Genomic DNA, 21,736 nt, shown 5'->3' on the forward strand with positions numbered 1-21,736 from the left:
GCAATTTCATTTCCTTCCCCCATGCTCACTGCCTTAGCAGTGCCATGAGAAGTCACAACAAGGATTAACATGTGGGTGATGACAGCCCTAGCACCAAAGGTGACATTGCAAGAGGGAACAGTAAATACCAGAAGAAGAGTGACTTTGTCATTCTTAGGGATCAAATGCTCCAATTACAGATTCACAGATTGCATTGGGTTGGAAGGGAACCTCAAAGGTCATCTTTTGCAACCCCCCTGCAGCCAGCAGGGAGACCTCCAACTAGATCAAGATGCCCAGACACATCAAGCCTGATCTTGAAGGTCTCCAGGACAGGGCCTCAACTACATCCCTGGGTGACTTGTTCCAGTGTTTTACCTCTCTCAAGGTGAAAAACTTCCTCCTGATGTCCAACCTAAATCTCCCCTGCTCCAGTGTCAAACCACTGCCCCTCATCCTATCACCACAGGCTGGTAAACAGTCCCTCCCCAGCCTTCCTGTAGGTCCCTTTCAGACACTGAACCAGGTCTGCTAAACAAAAGCAAGAATGAAACAAGCAAACAGGACAGTTGGTTCAGTGAAAGCTATATCTGAACAAAGTTGGCTTAATCATAGACTTAACAAGGTTGGAAAAGACCTCAAAGATCATCAAGTGCCACCTGTCACCCAACACCTCCTAACAACTAAACCATGGCACCAAGTGCCACATCCAGTCCCCTCTTGAACACCTCCAGGGATGGGGACTCCACCACCTCCCTGGGCAGCACATTCCAATGGCTAACAACTCTCTCTGGGAAGAACTTTCTCCTCACCTCCAGCCTAAACTTCCCCTGGCGCAGCTTGAGACTGTGTCCTCTTGTTCTGGTGCTGGTTGCCTGGGAGAAGAGATCAATCCCCTCCTGGCTACAGCCACCCTTCAGGTAGTTGTAGAGAGCAAGAAGGTCTCCCCTGAGCCTCCTCTTCTCCAGACTAAACAACCCCAGCTCCCTCAGCCTCTCCTCATAGGGCTTGTGCTTGAGGCCTCCCCCCAGCCTCATTGCCCTTCTCTGCACACAATCAAAAAGTCCAAAGTTTTAAAGCAAGGAAGAAGGGAGATAAAATTCTTCATCTTTCTGCACAACATAGATAGCCCTGACTTAAAAATCAGGAGAAGATTCCATGAGTACTGCTGTTTTCTGAACTTGAAATCAAATCACCAACCAACCCATTTAGTGCTTTTAGGGAAAGAAATAGACATTTGGAACCGAGTGCTACAAAGGTTATTTTAGAAGGGAGGGAGATTTTTGACCCTCTAACAATCAGATGATTATGAAGTAGTTCAACTTCCTGTCAACTGCCAGGGGAGGTATTTGCAAACAGCAGATGAAGGTCTGCCATGCCATTAGGTAAATACATCCTGGCTATCTACCACCCCATCACAGCACCATGCAGAATGCAAAACAGCACCCTACCAAGCCCAATATTCTGCTTCCAGCATTGCCACCAGGAAAGCCATTCAGATAGCCCCATGCATCTCTGAAAATGCAGCAGATTGCCCAACACCATATCCCAAGAGAAATTCCTCCCTGGCTCTGACCACTCTGCTTTGATGCTTGGACTGGAAACCAGTATGATCCTAACTAGTCCTGGTCCTCTTGCTAGCATGGGTTAATCTTTGCAGGGCTATAATCTTTATCTTAGTGAATCATACCATTGAAATCCCACAGCCCAGCTATGGGACACATTCAAAATTTTTCCCTGTTTATCAGTATTCAGATCTTCTGTTGTCATGCAAGATGCCCAAACCATTCTTTATTGTCTTAATCTGCTGGCAAAGCAGCGGTCTTTAACCCCCTTTTAGACAGAATGGAATTAACCAGGTTGGAAAAGACCTTCGAGATCATCAAGTCCAACCTATCACCCAACACCATCTAATCAACTAAACCATGGCACCAAGTGTCTCATCCAGGCTCTTCCTAAACACCTCCAGTGATGGTGACTCCACCACCTCCCTGGGCAGCACATTCCAATGGGCTCTCTCTCTTGCTGTGAAGAACTTCTTCCTAACATCCAGCCTGAACCTCCCCTGGCACAGCTTGAGACTGTGTCCTCTTGTTCTGGGGCTGGGTGCCTGGGAGAAGAGACCAACCCCCTCCTGGCTACAACCTCCCTTCAGGTAGTTGTAGAGAGCAATAAGGTCTCCTCTGAGCCTCCTCTTCTCCAGGCTAAGCAACCTCAGCTCCCTCAGCCTCTCCTCACAGGGCTGTGCTCCAAACCCCTCCCCAGCTTTGTTGCCCTTCTCTGGACACCTTCCAGCAAGTCAACATCTTGCCTAAACTGAGGGGCCCAGAACTGCACACAAGACTCAAGGTGTGGCCTAACCAGTGCTGAGTACAGGGGCAGAATGACCTCCCTGCTCCTGCTGGCCACACTGTTCCTGATGCAGGCCAGGATGCCATTGGCCTTCTTGGCCACCTGGGCACACTGCAGGCTCACATTCAGCCTACTATCAACCAGTACCCCCAGCTCCCTTTCTGCCTGGCCACCCTCCAGCACCTCTGACCCCAGCCTGTAGCTATTCCCACCCCAAACCTGCTGCTGCTTTTCCACACCATGAAGCAGAACAAGTATTTATTAAAATTGACTTCATCTGAAGCTCTTCTGGATTGCATTTTGTAATGAGCACTCTGGACAATTCATTCTTTCTTTGGAGGTCTGAGAGAGTGCCTGCCTGCTGTGACACTCACATTGTCATTTTACTGCTGAACTCCCCCAAACTGGCACAAAGCAGCACATCCAAAAATGAGATTAAAAAGTCAGCAAACATTTCATGTTGGCAGCTGGCAGTTCCACTGGAGTAATATTTGTTTTAGGAACCCCAAGTTAATGAGTAGCCCACAGCTAGGTGATAACCATTGTCTTCCTGGGAGATCAGACTCCTTTTTGGACAGCTTTATCTCACAATAGTTTTACATCATGCCCTGTGCACTCCACCCACACCAGTGGCCCCCAGGGATCTTAGGGAAACAAGGCACAGGGACGGCTCCCATGAGCTGCCACAGTATTATAGCCAGTGGGAACAGGGATCCAATTGGCATTAGTTGGTCCCACAGCTGCTAGGTCCTTCCAAGCCTCATGTATATTTCCCCACATAAAAAGTCCATGGATTGTGGATGAGAAACTGGACATGTGTGTGGTTTGAGCCTTAACTGGGATTTAGGAGCTCAGATGGGGGGAAAGACTGAGAATCCCTTCCCTGCCCCCCTTCCTCTTTCCTGATTGAGAGGAAAAAGGGAAGGGGAAAGAACAGGGAGAGAAAAGGGAAGTGAGGGGAAAAAGGAAAGAAAGGAGGATTATGAAAAGGGAAGGAGACAAATCTACTGAGGAATAATTTGGAGTCAGTTTGGAAGTAGAGGGGTAAAATTTTCTTTAAACAATATTGCTTTATATATATAACAATAACAGGAAGGGTTCACAAGGGGAAGGAACAGGGATGGATGGGAAAAATATACACAAAACCTACAGTCCTTCGAAGAGGCATGGATGGAGCAGGGAGGAGGACCAGGCCTGACCATGTGGCAGAGAACCAGGAAGCCAGCAGTCACTCTCTTAGTCCTTTCATGCCCACAAAGCAGAAGAGAGCAAATGGCTGCAGTGTCTTCCTTTTCATAGGCTTGCTGGACAGGGAGGGAGAGTGGAACAGACTAACTCAGTTTCCCAGGGGGAAAACCCCCTCCAGGGAGAGCAAGGCTCTCACAAGCCCTCCCCAGCCCTAGCTTTCAGGATGGGCATAACCCATCACAACATGAGCCAGCAGTGTGCACTTGCAACCCTGAAGGCCATTGGCATACTGGGCTGCATCACAAGAATCACAGCCAGCAGGTCAAGAGAGGTGATTCTGCCACTCTGTTCCAGTGAGACCTCACCTGGAGTACTGTCTCAAACACAAGAGAGACATGGAGCTGCTGGAGCATGTCCAGAGCAGGCCACAAAAATGATCAGGGAGCTGGAGCAGCTTTGCTATAAGGACAGGCTGAGAGAGTTGGGGCTGTTCAGCCTGGAGAAGAGAAAGGCCCAGGGAGACCTTAGAGCTACATTTCAGTATCTGAAGGGGACCTAGAGGAAGACCAGGGAGGGACTGTTGTGACAGGATGAGGGGCAACAGTTTGAAATTGAGTCCATAGATCAGTAGCATCCTTTTCCCTGACTCATGATACCACCAAACTGCACACTCTGATTTTTAGCACTAGGACTAAAAACTGACTGCAAAGTCACTGACCCAAACAAACCACATCCACACCTCCTAAGCAAAGTGTGCTATGGTCACAAGTAGAAGACAGTATTACCTGCAAAGCATGAGACAGGAACTGTTGGCCTTGAGACTGCTGGGCAGGCACCATTCATCAAATTGAATGACAGACTCATGGAATCATTGCAGCTGAAGAGAACTTTAAGGTCATCAAGTCCAACCATTCTATATCTCTACCAAGTCTGGTGCCCAACCATGCCCCCCAGCACCACATCTCTGTCTCTGTCTGTGATGGGGATTCAACCACCTCCCTGGGCAGCCTGCTCCAGACTTTGAAAACCCTTCCAGTGAGGAAATTTCCATTAGTGACCAACCTAAACCTCCCCTGATGCAACTTGAGGCCATACCCTCTCATCCTATCACTTGTTGCTTCAAGGAAGAGACCAGCTTGTCACAATCTTGTCACAGAAAGTCACAACCTCCCCAGGTCCCTTCACTTCTGAGAGCCCTGCAGCCGCAGGCACACACAGGTCCCTGTTGTGTTCCCAGCCACAGTTAACTGGCAAACCCCAACAGAGAGCATGCTGTGAGGCATGGGGAGCATGTTGCAGGCATCTCTCAGCTCCATGTGCACAGGAATGGGGCCACAGATGTGTGTCTGCATGGAGGCTAAATCACTCCTTTAGGTCAGGCACGTACTGGAATTCCCCAGACCCCAGCTCTTCATGCATTGGTTTGGACAGCTACAGAGCTGCTTGTAATGATGTTGTGGGCAGGATTTTATACAAACATCAGGCTCTAGGAATGATAAAGGCATCATGATTATTTTCCATGATTTCCAGACAGGAAATGATGATGGATGTGCTACCAAAGCTTTATTACATCTACAAGCACCATCCTTATGCCTATATTTGCTTCCTCTTTGCTCAAACTCATAGATTCCTAGAATGGTTTGGGTTGGAAAGGACCTTAAAGATCATCCAGTTCCAACCCCCTGCCACAGGCAGGGACACCTCCCACTGGTCCAGCTTGCTCAAGGCCTCATCCAGCCTGGCCGTGCACACCTCCAGGGCGGTGCCATCCATGACCTGCCTGGGCAGCCTTTTGCAGTGCTTCAACCTCACTGTCATGAATTTCCAGTGTAAATCTGCCCTCTTCCAGCACTATAAGCCCTTGTCTGAAGTCCTTGCCCTGCTCTCCTGTAGTCCTTTCAGGTACTGGAAGGCTGCTCTAAGCCCAAACTCTCTCAGCCTGTCCCCACAGGGAGGTTCTTCAGCCCTCTGACCATCTTCAGGGCCTCCTCTGGACCTGCTCTAGCAGTTCCACATCCTCCTTGTGCTGGGGGCCCCAGAGCTGGAGACAGTGCTGCAGGTGGGGTGTGAGCAGAGCAGAGGGGCAGAATCCCCTCCCTGTGCTGCTGCTCTCCCTGCTCTGGATGCAGCTCAGCACACAGCTGCCTGCTGGGCTGCCAGTGGCCACTGCTGGCTCCTGGGGAGTTTGTTGCAAACTGACACCCCCAAGTCCTCCTCCTCCAGGTTGCTTGTGAGCCACTCACCACCCAGCCTGGATTTGTGCTTGGGATTGCCTGGACCCAGGTGCAGAATCCTGCACTTGGCCTTGTTGAACTTCTTGAGTTTGGCTTGGGCCCACCTCTCCAGCCTGTCCAAGCCCCTCTGGATGGTTCCCTTCCCTCCAGCACATCAAACTGGGCCACACATCTTTGTGTCATCCATAAACTAGCTGAGGGTGCCTCAATCCCATTGTCCATGTTGCTGACTGCTCGCCTGAACACAAAGAGCTGCTCTTAACACCGGGCACCAGCAGCCTGGTGGTCTTCCTCCTGCACTCCCAGGGCTTTTTTTTGCTGCTTGTCATTGCAGGCCTGTTTTTCTACACAGGAAGTCAAAAGGAGTTAAAAGGGTGAATTTGAATTGGAGCTGTTAAAACACATTAAAACCTTCAAGGAAGCTGTCATTCAGAAGTGAAGCAACCTTCCACGGGAGCTTTAGTTTGTGATGCCCACAGAAATATTTAACACCCTCTCTCTTTTACATTTTTGCCTTGGCACAGCAATCCTGCAGAGAGCTGACACACCCTAGGCAAGGAGAACCAATGTGTTGAAATGAGTCTGTCTTGATGATGAAGTTACTTCCTTCTCAAGATGTTTTTGCCAAGTAGAAAATAAATTAAAACCAAAGAGAGAGAGGGGCCCATGCTTCAAAATAAAAATGTTTAAACATGGGAATTTAACACATCTAAGTAGCAAGGATGTCTTGATTTACTTGGAAAAACAACTACAGACATTTCTACTGAAAACATAAGTGAGGGATATTTCCCCCCACACACCTCACAGGGATTTTTGTCCTGCAAGGTAGCAGGATAACTAAACTCTAAGTGCTTCATGAAGTGCAGAAAATAGTTCTCCATTAGCAAGGTGGTGAATTTCCAGGATTCTCACCCAAACTACTAAGTTTTCACCCAAGATGAACTTAAAAAGGAGCAGCCCAGTGGAGAAGGGTTTAGGGTGCTGGTGGGTGAAAAGCTGGATATGAGCCAGCAGCAAGCGCTGCCAGCCCAGCCCCAGCCTGTCCTGGCTGATCCCCAGCAGTGTGGGCAGCAGAGGCAGGGAGGGGATTCTGCCCCTCTGCTGTGCTCTGCTGAGACCCCCCCTGCAGTGCTGGGGCAGCTCTGGAGTCCTCAGCACAGACAGGGACCTGTTGGAGCAGGGCCAGAGGAGGCCACAGCAATGAGGCCAGGCTGAGAGAGTTGGGGTTGCACAGCCTGGAGAAGAGAAAGCTCCAGGGAGACCTTCTGGTGGCCTTTCAGTACTTAAAGGGGTCCATCAAAAGCTGGGGACAGACTTTTGAGCAGGGTCTGCTGTGAGAGGACAAGTGGTAATGGTTTAAACTAAAAGAGGAAGATTCAGACTTCAGAAGGAAGAAATGTTTGATACTGGGGGTGGTGAGAGCCTGTCCTGGGGTGCCCAGAGAGAAGGAAGATGTCCCATCTCTGGAACCATTCCAGATCAGGTTCTTTGGGGCTCTGATCATCCTGCTCTAGCAGCAGATATCCCTGCTGACTGCAGGGGGGTGGACTGGATGGGCTTTAAAGTTCCCCTCTAACCCAAACCATTCTGTGTTTCTAGTCTATGGTTCTATTAACAATCATGAGAAAATGCAAGTCTGAACATTGCAGATAATATTTTGCCCACCTGGAAAGTTACATCACAGAGCAACAGCTTCCTCCATCTGAGTGGAGGACTGGGAAGATCCTGCCTGAAACAAGCTTGGAAAACACTTCTGAGCACTTGAAAAGCCCAGAACAAACTCCACCACCTTATAAAGGTCACCCTTTACAAACTAAGCTAACCACACTGCCTATTACCTTGCTGTTCAGTACCTAGCTGTGCATGAGAAGCATTAACAGAGAATCTCCTCTTCCTAGAGGAGTTTTCAGAGCACTCTGCTCCACCAGCTCAAGCCTCAACAAGCTCAAGTAACTTGGGCCAGTACCTTCATATTCAGGGTGGGGCAAGTGAGCTACCTCATTACACACACTGAGCTTGTAAGGATGCAAATCACCAAAGTCAGCATTTTGAGGAGCACCCACGAACCAAAGTTGAAGACCTGAGCTATGCCAGGCCACATGGTGGAACTCTATTAATGTTTCTTTTTAGGCATATGCTAAATACATCAAGAAAACCTTCAATTTTCAGGTCAGACTTCAGAAATCGTTCATCACCCCCCCCCAGCACAATGATCAAGTGAAGAGGGGACACAATAATAGCTACTGCTATATGCCCAGCCAGGAACAGTGTGCAGAAGACTCCTTAATACCTGCAAAAACCATGCAGCAGAGAGAAATCCAAAAGCCCCTCTACCTTACAAGCTTAAAACTAGAATTGCAACCAGCTGTTTAGGCTAAAGTTTCCCATTTGCTTTTTCTTCTGCCCATATCTTAGCAGCCAGACTTCTTCCAAACCTCAAGAATCAGTTAGCTAACCGAAAAAAAAGCACAGGGACAGAGCCAGGACCTGTAACTACGTCAGAGCTGCAGGTTAGCACTTGCATCCCAGCCAGGAATTGCAAATGAACCCAGAAAGGCTGGATCATGGAACAAAAGGAAAGACAACAGCAGAGGGGATTAGCTATATGCAAGGATCTGGATACTCTAAACCAGAACCAGCAAATCTTCTAATCTCTTTCCTTCCCCAGAAGGCATTCTGATCAACTTAAAACGGCAAAACCAGGGCCCACCTGTGGCTTTTGGAATGCAGGTTGGTTAGCTCCTTAAAAAGGAGCCAGCCCCCAGCTCAATCACCTGGAGAGATTTAGCCAGCTGACAAGGAGCTGTAGCACCACCACAGGCTTGTCCAAGACAGTCTGTCAACAAGAGATACAAAGCACACCCAGAAGCCTTTTTCCCTTCCCCAAGTACATCTGTTGGTCTAATACAAGATATTAACCCTTCCTACAAACTCAGCCTCTTCGACATCTGATGGAGAGCAGCCACACACTAATGCTTTATTGGACATGACAATCATGAAGGTTAGGGCCTGGAGTTCCAGCACCACCTGGATACTATCTGGGCAAAGACTGCCTGAAAAGGCATGATAAATGATAAAGAGCTTTCTAGCACAAACCTGAAACCACAGAGTTAACTCTGTAACCTGAGCCCATTGGCAAAGCAGACACCAAACACCTCCTGGTAAAAAAACCATCTCTTACCTACTTTTGCATAACCTGTTAAGAGAGACTCTGGGGAACAAAGCCCTTCCTGAACAACTCCCTGCTGGGTCATGAAGAGCCACAGGAAAGAAAGCAGCTCTTTAAACCAGGAGATTCTAGACTGAAGGAATATTAGAGTTGTAAAGTGGAGTGGTTAAAAAATAATCATCAGACTCAAGCTCACCTTTTGCAACTTGTTTCACCCAAATTCTCTGCTCCCTGTAGAAATACTGGGAGGCTTCTCAGGTGAAAGTCCCAATCATTTCAGTGTAGAGAAAGGACAGCACTGACCCAGGCACTGAACACTGATGATAAAAATATTCAGTGAACACCTTTCTAACCTGGAGAGGAAAAGTATGCAGATGCATTCTGAGTTTCAGTTACCAGACCTGAATCATTTACAAACAGACTTTTCTGCATGCTTACATTCTAGCCTCATGGATTTACTCTTTGAATGCTCAGAGGAAGAAGGAATTTGATCTATGACAGTCATTCCTGCCTTGATTCCAGTTTCATTTCTGACATTCTTCAGGGCCTTGAAAGTTGTATCTAAGTTCTGGTTGTTTGAGCTGCTGGTTTTTAGTGTGTGTGTGTTCAATGCACCTCTCCTATGAGGACAGACTGAAGGAGTTGGGGCTGTCCAGTCTGGAGAACAGAAGGCTCCAAGGTGACCTAATGTGGTGGTGGTGACCTAATGGAAGGTGGCCTACAAGAAGGCTGGGGAGGGACTGCTCAGGATCTCAGGTAGTGATAGGATTAGGGGGAATGGAATGAAGCTGGAGGCAGGGAGATTCAGGCTGGAGGTGAGGAGGAAGTTCTTCCCCATGAGAGTGGTGAAGCCCTGAAATGGGTTGTCCAGGGAGGTGGCTTTGGCACTGTCCCTGGAGGTGTTTAAGCCCAGGCTGGATGAGGCTCTGGCCAGGCTGATCTAGTGTGGGGTGTCCCTGCCCATGGCAGGGGGGTTGGAACTAGATGATCCTTGTGGTTCCTTCCAACCCTGACTGATAATATGACACTATGAATGCTCTTTCTTCACCACCAGAACCAGAGCTTTGTGGATTATGTGAAGGGCTTGCATCCTGAACAGTTTCACTAACTTCAGACAAAACTGCCATAATTTTACCCCTCCAAATGCTAAAATTGTAATAGTGCTGTTCAGCACTTAGAGTGATACTCAGCATTCCAACTCCAAAATTAAAGCTACTGCACACTATTTCACGAGGAGGGAAGCTCCAAGACTAAAACTGTTTGAAGTGCTGGAACAAAGTCATGAAACAACAGTTCTTCCTTGAGCAGTCTGACTGATAAATCAGTCTCCAGTAACTACAGTAAACAACAGGCTTGCAAAAATAAAGTCACTGAATCACATCTCTTCATTACAAAGTTTAGCAGAAGGAAGGCCACCATCAAAGGTTTTAATTGCAGAATGGCGGGGGGGGAAGGAGGGCATTAAAAGAAATGAACCTAAGGAGGAAGCTTCACAACCTTATCACTGATTGTAGATGGGTTTAAAATGATGCACAAGATCCCTTCAGCAGAAACCCACAGTGAGGCTGTTTAATAGGTCAGCAATGATTGCAGGATATGCAGATCTGGCAACCCCGAGTTCAAACTTGTATACACAGCTACCTCCCAACTGCAGGCCCTCAGTAATTTTACTCTTTCAAGTCTGCTTGCTCTGGGCCCACATCCAGTAGCTGTAACAGATGGAAACTGCCAGTGAAATATGGCAGAGCTATGTAGGCCATCATGCGTGAACCAAGCACTCTGCAGACGCTCTGGAAGCAGACTGCTGGATTCAGCCAGGCACCCACAAGGCCACCTTCCTCCACAGTCACACCGTGGCAGGGCCAGCACTCCTCTCAGGTGGATGAAAGGTCACTTAGAGCTCGTTCAGAAACACCCCTTCACTGTATTTCTAGCTTATCCGTAAACTGACTGCAACACAGTAGGACAAAACACTGCTCCAAAGTCATTACCTGCTCCAAAACAGCAGCAGAGCATCTCCTGCTTCCAGCCATCCTGCAGCTCTCCCAGGCAGAAGGATACATCACCAGAAAATCACTAATTATTTGCAGAGTAATTACCACTAATAATCACATTACTACATGATTACATTCAATTGATTTAAGTCCTTGCTGCCACCAAAAAAGAATGCTCCCTAAGCTCCCTGTTCTCAGCAGCTTCTTAGTGCTGTTAGCATTATTCATGTGGCTATACAAACAGGCTGCAGGCAACTCATTTAGCTGAAAATTAACCTCAGGAAAGGAGGGGGGGGGGGGGGGGAAAGGGTTAAAAAAAGCAATACAAAGATTAGTTTTCAGTTAGGCAAACATCTTAACCTATCAGTCTTCCTAAAGAGTGGTGCTGCATCAAAAAAAGCACAGCCAGCAGATCAGAAGAGGTGATTCTGCCACTTGACTCTGCCTCTGGTGAGACCTCACCTGCAGTAGTGCATTCAGCTATGGAGCCCTCAACACACTCAACAGGAAGGACATGGACCTGAGGAAGCAGGTCCAGACAAGGGCCACAAAAATGATCAAGGGGCTGTAGCACCTCTGCTACAAGGACAGATTGAGGGAGCTGGGATTGTTCAGCCTGGAGAAGAGAAGGCTCCAGGGAGACCTAATAGCAGCCTGCCAGTACCTGAAGGGGGCCTACAAGAAGGCTGGAAAGGGACTGTTTCCAAAGGCCTGCAGTGGCAGGGTGAGGGTTAATGGTTTGAAATTAGAAAAGATGAGATTGAGATGAAATGACAGGAACAAGTTATGCACCATGAAGGTGGTGGAATGCTGGAACAGGTTGCCCAGAGAGGTGGTTGAAGCCCCATCCATGGAGGTGTTCAAGGTCAGGCTGAACAAGGCTCTCAGCAATCTGATGTAGCTGAGGATGTCCCTGCTGACTACAGGGGGATTGGACTAGATGACCTTTGGAGGTCCCTTCCAACCCAACCCATTCCAGGATTCTATGCTAGCACAAAGGAGAAGAGGGTAACCTGCAGAGAGACACAGGGAGGGAATGAGTACTGCTGCCAATTTAGAATGCTCAACAGCATTCAACAAGCAAGCAAGCATGCAACAGTTCATTTTGCTTTAAGGCACCTTGAGACTGATCTACTCTTCATGTCCCTCAATAAAATCCTTGCTAGAAAAAGATCCTAAGACCAACCCAGTATTCACATGAGCAAAGGAAAGCAACCACCCAACTGACACACAGTCTGTGGTCTGCTGCAGCAACACAGGTTTCAAAATGCAAGGGTTATTTGGCTTTTTTTTCCTCCAAGAAATCAATAATTAACCACACCAGGACACTTCAGGGAGCAAGGACCTGCAGGGGTTTTATTTGTCTAGCTTTACAGCAGAAAAGCCTTAACAGTGACAACCTCAGCTGTGCTTTCAGAACCAGAGAGACCTAAGGGAACAAACAAGACATCTGAAGAGTTTCAAATCACTCACAACCCGTCCTGACTCCCTCTTACTCTCCACTATGCTAGCCCTGGAAACTTGTGTTTCAGAGTAACAGCACTTTCCACTACTATACTAATGAATATTACAAGTTAATATTTAATGGACATATTCTTTTACCTGTTCTACTAGTTGTTTTCACAGCTAACTTCTGGTTTAGCAAAGATCCTGCTCATGGCTGGTAAATCTATGAATTAAAATTGAGGTCTCACAAGTCAGCAGTGAGCTGAGGGCAGGTGGCTCACAGACAGACCTACACTTCATAGGATCACAGAATGCTTTGGGTTGGAAGAGAGCTTGAAGATCACAGAATGCCAAGTTGGAAGGGCCTCCAAGGATTATTTGGCCCAATCTTCCTAGGTGATAGTTGAAACGAGCTGTCTCAGCACCCTGACAAGCAGAGTCTTCAAACTGCCCAATGTAGGAGACTCCTCTGCTTCCCTTGAGATGTGATTCCAATGTCCAACTCTTCTCATGGGGAAACATTTTCTTCTACAGTCCAGTGGGAATCTCTCAGCAGCAATTCATACCCACTACCCTTTGTCTCTTCCATGGGACTCCTGCTCATCTAGTTCAAACTTCCCAGACCCCTGTACATGGGGAGAACAACCAGGGACCCCCTGGTAATGCTACAGCTATACATAGAAGTAAATCAGGAACACATGAATGTCTCCTGCCCAATGGGACTGGTCACGTCTGGTTTACTGGTTCTGAGCTATTTTCAGCTTCCTCAAAGCAGAGAAAATAGCCTGGGAAGCCAAGAATTGGCAGGGAATGCAATGCAAGGGAAACACCTGTCATGAGGTCAGTCAAAAAACACAAGTACAGACACTGTGCATGCTGTGAAAAGTGAGAGGCTGCAGCAGTTTCTAGGGGCAAGACTGCCTTAAAAGGCAGGAGACTTCCTTCACTGGTTCTGACTGAGGGGAAGGGGAAAGCATTCCTCATGCTTGCAGCAGCTGAAGAACTTCCAGTGCTCTTCCTTTCTCTAGAAATGTTTGATACAATTAGAATCACAGAGCGGCTCATCTTGGAAGGGACTTTAGAGATCATCTACTCCAACCCCCTGCCATGGGCAGCAACAACTCTCAACTAGATTTGGTTGCTCAAGGCCTCATCCAGCCTGGCCTTGAACACCTTCAGGGAGGGGGCATCCACAACCTCCCTGGGCAACTCTTCCAGAGTCTCACTACCCCTATACTGAACAACTTCTTCCTCAGATCCAGTCTAACCCTGCTCTCCCTCAGCTTCAAATCATTCCCCCTTGTCCTGTCTCTAGACACCCTTATGAAAAGTCCCTCTGCAGCCTTCCTGCAGGATCTCTTCAGGTATTAGGAGGCAGCTCTAAAGTCCCCCCCTGAGTCTTCCCTTCTCCAGGCTGAACAACCTCAACTCCCTCAGCCTGTCCCCATAGCAGAGGTGCACCAGCCCTTGGATCATCTTTGTGGCCTCCTCTGGACTTGCTCCAACAGCTCTGTGTCCTTCTTATGCTGGGGACACCAGAACTGGATGCAGTATTTGCGGTGGGGTCTCACAAGAGCAAAGGGGGAGAAGCAATTAGGAATTTTCCAAAAGCATCTAGAATCAACATCATTTCCTACCTTTTCATACAAAGGTTTGCTAGGCAAAGGCAGCAGCATTCCTCTTGGTTCAGCTGTCAGCCAGACTGACAGCTCCGTGTGCTGCATCATTTCCCACTGTTCCCACCACATGACACGCTCCTTACAATTACCAGACACGATGGTTCTCATGGGTCCCTCTCAAGTTAAGATATTCTCTGATTCTATAATGCATCCCAGTCTAACACAACAATGATTTAGTTTAGTCTCACAGCTGAAAAATGATTATGCTGGATTCCTCCTGACTCAGAACTAGCAGACTAGTATGGGTTTTTTTCCACATCTAGTCCTTTGCTGTTTCAGCTCAAGGCTGGGACTTCTCTGTACAACTCACATTTCACCACTGTGATTCCTGAACTGGGCAATGTCTTAAAGCCTTATGAGGAAACTGTTTAAACACACTTCCAAGAGACTGGAGCATCTCTGTGAGAAGGAAAGGCTAAAGGACCTGGGGCTGTTCAGCCTGGAGAAGACAGAGAGGGAATCTGAGCATTGAGAATAAAGAGCTAAAGGGCGAGGGACAAGACAATGGGGACAGACCCTTGCCTAGCGACAGGACAAGGGGCAACAGACACAAACTGGAACCCAGGAGCTTCCATCTGAGCTGGAAAAAATCCTTTTCTGTGAGGGTGCTGAAGCCCTGGAGCAGGCTGCCCAGAGAGACTGGAGTGTCCTTCAGAGAGAATCCAAACCCACCCGGACATTGTGATCCAGGGCAACCTGCTGTGGGTAACCCTGCTTTAGCAAGAGGTTGGACTAGATGGTCTCCAGAGGTGCCTTTCACCCCCCACCATGCTGGGATTCTATCATTTCAAATGTTTTTAATACCTTCATAATGAAACACAACAAAGCAGCAGTACATAAGGTTAGACTCGATGATCTTTGAGGTCTCTTCCCACCTTAGTGATACTGTGATATGTTACTCCTCTTCTCACCTTAGAAATCACTGCTGAGATATTGTGGCCAAATCCTAGATCCAAAACAAGAGGAACAGCTTCTAGCTCTACTTTCTTTCTTTTGTAACCCTGATAGTTGTAGCTAAATAAATGTATGAGACACAGGCCTTAGGTACTAGACAAGTCTAGCAATGCACAGACCTCAAGAAGGCCTCCTGTGCTGTCAGTTCAAACTCCTCAGTGTGGCACATACTCAAGAAGACTGAATTTGCACAGTTACTGTGCTGCCTTAATAGGACACATTTTCCAGCTACTTCTCCTGGTCAGATGAAGACTATAGAATCAGAATCACAGAACCCTGTTTAGGGTTGGAAAACACCTTTAAGATCAACCACTAACCCAGCACTGCTGGGTCATGACTAGACCAGGTCCCTAAGCACCTCATCTACAAGGCTTTTAAACACCTCCACCACTGCCCTTGGCAGCCTGTTCCAGAGCTTGACAACCCTCTTCTTCCCCAGACACTTCCCTAATGTGCAACCTAAACCTCCCCTGGTGCAACCTGAGGTCATTCCCTCTCATCCTGTCACTTGCTACGTGGAACAGACCAAGTTCTGTGCAAGGCAGTGTATATTTGTGGTGTTTCTAAAGAATTAATTGCCATCATGGAACAAAATTTCCAAGTGTGAAGGCTGTTCCATTGGATTACACATTCTTCAGGCTACAGCTGTAGCCACTTGCTCTACCTTGCAGATCACAGAGCACCTGAGTAGCCAAACCTGTTACTGCTGTCTTCAGGCACAAATACCCTGACCAGGAGTTTGCTTCTTTCTTTGGCCATCTGAACTTTCCAGATCTTTCCTGTCCATTATTTTCTAACTGTCCTTAAAGCTGAAGATGTGGGAGATGAGAAAAAGGATCACCTTTGATCATTTTTAGGCTCTCCTTTCCAAGTCCCCAAGGCAACATACAAAAGAGCAGATAGATGGTGTGACAATAGGGACAGCAAGACCTGGACGCAGCACTTGGTGCCGCGGTTTAGTAGTCATGAGGTCTTGGGTGACAGGTTGGACTTGATGATCTTTGAGGTCTTTGCTAACCTTATTGATTCTATGATTCAACTTAAACTAAAGACTAGAGGAATCCCTATTGCATGCAGCTCCTTCTCTTTTATTCCACTTACACTGTTAAGTCTGGAAGGAGGAGCTGCAAATCTTTGTCAAGTCACTGTGAGGCACAAAAAGGCAAAGAGATAATAATACACTTGGGCAAAGTCAGCATGCTCCCACAACTTGTTTCATAAATCCCTCCCTGCAAGAGCTACACACCCTGCTGACTAGAAAGAAAAAAAAAAGTTTGATGACACAGCAAAAGTTTCCCATCTAAAAATGTTACTTTTAACAAGCTGCTAAATGCTGCAGCCTCCTCTCTGAGCAATCCCGAGTACCACAGTGAAACCAAGCCACAGGGATCAGAGCACAGCCACCTTACTGGTACCAGAAGTGCCTGTGAAGAGAGTGCCATGCACTGCAGCTCAAAGTGTGAGAGATGCTTACACTGATCCTGGAATAACAGCAGAGAAAATACTGATACACATTCAACTGAAAATAACCCTCATGGAAGAGTTTAGAGGTAGCACTGCACTTCTTGAATGCCTCTGAGCACAAGGCAAAACTCAGGAGCCTTGAGTAAGAGTCGAGGGAAGCAGAGGCTTCCTTGCAAAGGGAAAAAAGAAGCATCTCCTCCTCTGCTCATTTCCTTCACTAGGGGTCTTTTTTATAGTGCTGGTCTACATGCTGAAGGCTTTTCAAGTAGCCTATACAAGACTCTGCAGCTCATTTCTGCAGAGGTAGGTATATCCCAGGTTTAAAAAGCATCTACAGTGGTGTTTTGCCATCACAACCATATTACACTGCTGCAGCTTCCTTACTCTCAATCTGTTAACCTGCTAAACTCCAAAGTTTACAGTCGAGATGTAGCCCACCCACATGATGTTTTGTCCTTAATTGTGGGTGAAAGAGTTTCGTTTCTCTCCCTGTTTTTTACATAACAGCTCACAGAGCAGTACACATTCCTCCTCTCTTATGAAAAGATGTGTTACAGTAACAGACCTTCCAGCTGAAGATTAAAAATAACTGACACCATGTCAGGTTTGCTAAGCAGCACTAATACGTTTCCTTTTCAATTCTGGGTTTTAGAACAACTCTACAAGCAAGTTTCATAAGTGAAGGAACAATGCCTGCCTTTGTTGCTGCTTTGAACTTCAAGAGCAGATCAATGCTAATTGTAACACCAAAGTTTGGAATCTCTTTCAAAGAGGGTAACGCAGAGCTCTGTTAGATGCTGGTGAGCAGAAGCAATTAAGCAACACTGACCTCGAGTTAAAATTGCACTAAAAATACATCCTACGTACAACAGCAACAAAAGCAAAGCTCAGAATGGCCTTTTTAACTGAGAGAACGCATTGCAGACACCAAGTCTTTCACCAGTACCAGTATTAAGCTCAGTAGAAGGGTAAAAGATAGGTCACCAAGCACAGAAAAGACTTGGGGGTTATTTTGGTGCTCAACTGAGCACTGTGAGATGCCAGCAGCTCATTTCTTTCTACCTCTCTTCCCTAGGACTCCACTGGGTTTTGAAGCAGTTGACTGAACAGAAGGCAGCACCCAGAGAAGTTTTGCTGTGTGACCACCTAAGCCTAGAGCTGTGAGTTAATCCCCAATAAATTCACTATTGTTTATAAGCTTTCAGCTTCCGTTTTTTTGTGTATTAAGCACTCTGAGGCGATCAGAGACACTCGGGCTGCTGCCTTTCTGGTATGATTAGAACTTGCCCTTCCCCCACTTTCCAAGAGACCACAAGTGAAGGGAAGGACCAGCAAGGAAAAAACAAAACCACCAAACCCCAGATCTCACTCTCAATCAACTACGGGACACAAGCTTTAAGGGTAGAGAAAGCAGAAACAACTGCTACTGCTGCCTGCTTTAACACCCTTGCGCTTGAAGATTAACTTCTCAGTAATACGAAGTCAAAACACAGAGGGTGTTTCTCACACCCCTTCAACATTTCTCTCTTAATGTTTCTCAAGATTAAGAGAAAGCACAACCCATGAAACATACACAAGAAGGGCATGGAAAGCACGTGGGAAGCTGGAACTGCAAAGCTGCAGGGTATCAAAGCAGTTCGGAATGGGGGAGATCACGGTACTTCTATGAGAGGTGACACCTCTCCAGGAGAGAGTGACAACACGAAGAAGCAGCCCAATACCAATTGCTCTCCACAGGCATCGACAGCATAAACTGAGGAGCTGCTGGGAGTGACCAGTTTTGAGTCTTTCTTTTCCTTTTCATGCAACTGAAGTTCCCAAAGAGCTTCCCAAACAGCTGAAGTTCTCACTGACAGGCTGAGTGACACTACCCAAACTTCTTCCCTGGCAGATGAACGTCCTCAGTTTCATTCTCAAACAGCAAGAAGGATGTTTCCATGCAGATACACAGTTGCTAACATTAATAACTTGGACAGAATAAGAAAGGGTCCCCCGGGCCTCCCAACCCTTTCCCCCTTCAAAATATCAACATTCGTCCTTCCTGCCATACTCCACCCCCCCCAAATTCACACAAATAGAACAAAGTTTTACAGGAGAAAACATAAAGAGCATCAGTAGGACAATACTGGGTTTGGTCAGGCGAGAACTGTATCAGGAAATAGCTGAGAACAAGCAAGCAAGACACAAATGACTCAGGATCCATTCCCATTACAGCAGGGAAAACAGGGAAGTCTTTTTCCACACATGGCCGGGTCCACCCACCTCGGGTAAAAGAGTCCAGAACAAATGCCAATTTTTTTCATAGCAGCTTCAAAAAGCCCAAGATATTTTTCATAAGAGAAATGGCATTCTAGCATACTGAGAGTTTGGCTAAACTAAACATCGATCCATTTGTGATTTACAGCAAAACTCACTCAGAATACGTGCAACTGCCTAAATGAGGAGGTTTGAGTCAGCCAAATGTCTTGCTTAAGTCCTGGGCTTGATTTTGCTGCTGCTGCTGCTATCACAGGGACACTTTTTTATGCTTCAGCTTTTACTTTTACAAAGCAAATAAACCATTCCACCTGTGCTTCGTGGTTGTGATGAACCAAATCATAGCAAGCTTGTCATTCGTGTTTTCGATCAGATCACCTAATAACAGAGTGCAGCCCTCTGAGCTAGAAGGCACAAGCCTTGCAGCACATGGCACACCGACTCCTTCCACCTGCTGTAAATACAGCATTTCTGCTGCTCAGCCAGCAAGATCTCCCCCATATTCAGCATTTACTCCATCAGACTGAGGGGTCCAGCCCGCAGGAAAACATAACTAATACTGACAACTGGCTCAAGAGTTGAGCACATCTAGTTTGAAGGGGAGTAACAAGTGCTGTGCTGGCACCAGCAAACAAGACCACTGGTGTAATCCAATCCATCACACTGAGAAACCATGGTTTGGATTGTAGGCACATCACCTTACAAAAGGAGGCAACCTAGGTAGTAGAGATCACACTCAGGAATGAGACCAAGCTACTGTGAAGAAGAAACTGAGGGCAACGAATTATCACTGCAATACTGGTTTTGCTGAAGCATAAATCTACTGCTCGTGCAATTTTGAAGCAAGATTCTTCACAGTTCACCTGAGTGCAGGTCGCCAGCACCAAGTCATGCAAGAAGGAACTGAGTTTATCTTGCTTGGGATACTGGTAGCATAGCAAAGTCACTCCCATCAAACTGCATCTCCCTCCTGCACTGAGGTTTCCAGTCCTAAAACCAGCAGCAAAGCGCTTTTTACCTTCTGTCTCTGTGTAATTAGCACCATTAATCCCAGGCGATCCAAAAACCCCCCGGCGTGGCTCTCATTTGGCTTTAATCTCTACCGAGGTCTCTCCTTCCTCTCCACAGAAAGCCATTTAAACCTTGGCAAGCCCTTCGCTTCCAAGTGCTGCTCTTGCCGCAGAGGGATTAACCCCACACTTATACTGGTGGCAAACTGGGAGCCCTGCAACGTTCAGCCTTCCCCTATCCCCCATTCCTTCCCTCGCCCCCAACAACACCCACCCCCCTCCAAAAAAAAAAATAAAAAGGGAAAAAGAAAAAAAGAAAAGGAACGAAAAGTTACTTTTTCCAGACAACAACAGCTTGGGACGAGGCTTGGGCTCCTCTGCACCTCTTCCTCCCCTCCGAGACAAACCGGCTACACCCAGCGCTCGGCTCGAACGCTTCCTCCCGCTGTCACCTCCACCACCGATAACTGATTAGTCATTTGCCCCGCACCCGGCCAGCGCCTTCGCAAGCCCCTCACGGCTCTCTCCGAGGCAGGTTGTCCGGCTCCCCTCCCCAGGCAGCCCGAGCGGAGCGGCAGGGGAGCGCAGCAACCTGCCTCGGCGAGCGCCGCTCCCACACTCACCCCATGAGCCAGTCCATGGCTGGGTCCCGCCGCGCCGGGAAGCTCTCGCGGCCGCCGACTCCACGCTCACCGCCCGCTCATGGGGACCGCTGCGGGCGTGGGGCCGGGCTCCTCCTTCCTTCGTTTAAGCTCGGTCCCTCCCTCCTTCCTTCCTTCCTTCAACCGCTGCCGGGCTCCAGCAGGGCGGGGCGGCCGGCGGGTCCCCTCCGCAGCCTGACACTCCCGTACTGGGGCGGACGGAAGTAAACACACGGGGCTAGCGGCTGCCAACCCGGAACCGGCCCCCGCCTTCCCCCGGCCCCGCCGCCGCCGCGGCACGCTGGGAAGTGGAGTTCGGCTGCCGCCATTAACGCGCTGGCGGCCTGAGGGACCCCGGTGCTTCCCCTGGAGCTTTCTCCCGGCTTGGAGCTGTGGGTTCTCTCCAGGAACCCAGCCCTCAACACCCTTTTTGTCCCCCTTGATGGGACCCCAGTGTCAAGGCCCTTGAGGGAGCACAGGGATCATTTTGGTTGAAAAAAAGACCTTTAAGATCATAGAATCATTAAGGCTGGAAAAGACCTTTAAGATCATCAAGAGCAACCATCACCCTACAGTAATTCGTGAGGGCGATGGAAGCCTGGAGCACCCACAGGGCAACCAGGCACTGACCCACAGAATCACAGAAGAGTAGGTGCTGGAAGGGACCTCCGGAGGTCATCCAGTCCAACCCCCCTGCCAGAGCAGGAGCACCCGCAGCAGCTTGCCCAGGATCACAATGGCCAGGTGGGGTTGGAATCTCTCCAGAGAAGGAGACTTCACAACCTCTCTGGGCAGCCTGCTCCAGGCCTCCAGCACTCTCATACCAAAGAAGTTTTTCCACCTGTTTAGATAGAACCTCCTGGGTTACAGTTGGTGCCCATTGCCCCTTGTCCTGTGGCTGGAAAGAGTATGGCCCCAGCCTCTTGCCCCACACCCTTTAGCTGTGGCTGACCACTGAGAAGAACCCTTCTTAGTCTGCCCTTTTCTAGGCTCAACAGCCTCATGTCCTTCAGCCTTTCCTCCTCACAGAGATACTTCAGTCCCCTCATCATCTTCCCAGCTTCTATTGGACTCTCCAGTAGTTCCTTGTCTCGAACTGGGGGGCCCAGAGCTGGACCCATATACTGCAGATCTGTCCTGACTAGGACAGAATAGAGGAGAAGAACCTCCCAGGTGCTCCTGCACAGAGACCACTGTTCTCACCTATTGCAGCACCCTGAGAAATGTGGGACCACCTTGAACATGGGACAGAAGCTGGCATCCTCACTCACCCCTCTTGTCCTTCCCATTACTGGATACACTTTGTGCTCCAGAATCTCCTGTGACTCAAAAGCCTTCCTTTCACAATTCCTCACAAAGATAGCCAACAT

General features: G+C 48.1%; 1 protein-coding gene across 1 annotated transcript in view; it reads right to left on the reverse strand.

Annotated features, from left to right (window-relative positions):
- The window catches only part of MOB2 (MOB kinase activator 2), a 168,652-nt gene extending 148,066 nt beyond the window's left edge, over positions 1-20,586 (reverse strand). Inside the window, exon 1 of the mRNA XM_068147802.1 lies at positions 20,349-20,586. Coding sequence (XP_068003903.1) covers positions 20,349-20,365 — 17 coding nt within the window. The 5' untranslated portion in view covers positions 20,366-20,586. The remainder of the gene's footprint in view (positions 1-20,348) is intronic.
- Positions 20,587-21,736: the final 1,150 nt, after the last annotated feature.

The sequence above is a fragment of the Melanerpes formicivorus genome, unplaced genomic scaffold (genome assembly GCF_026170545.1).
Source record: "Melanerpes formicivorus ecotype bairdi unplaced genomic scaffold, bMelFor1.0.p_v2 SCAF_16, whole genome shotgun sequence".
Classification (NCBI taxonomy): Eukaryota; Metazoa; Chordata; class Aves; order Piciformes; family Picidae; genus Melanerpes; species Melanerpes formicivorus.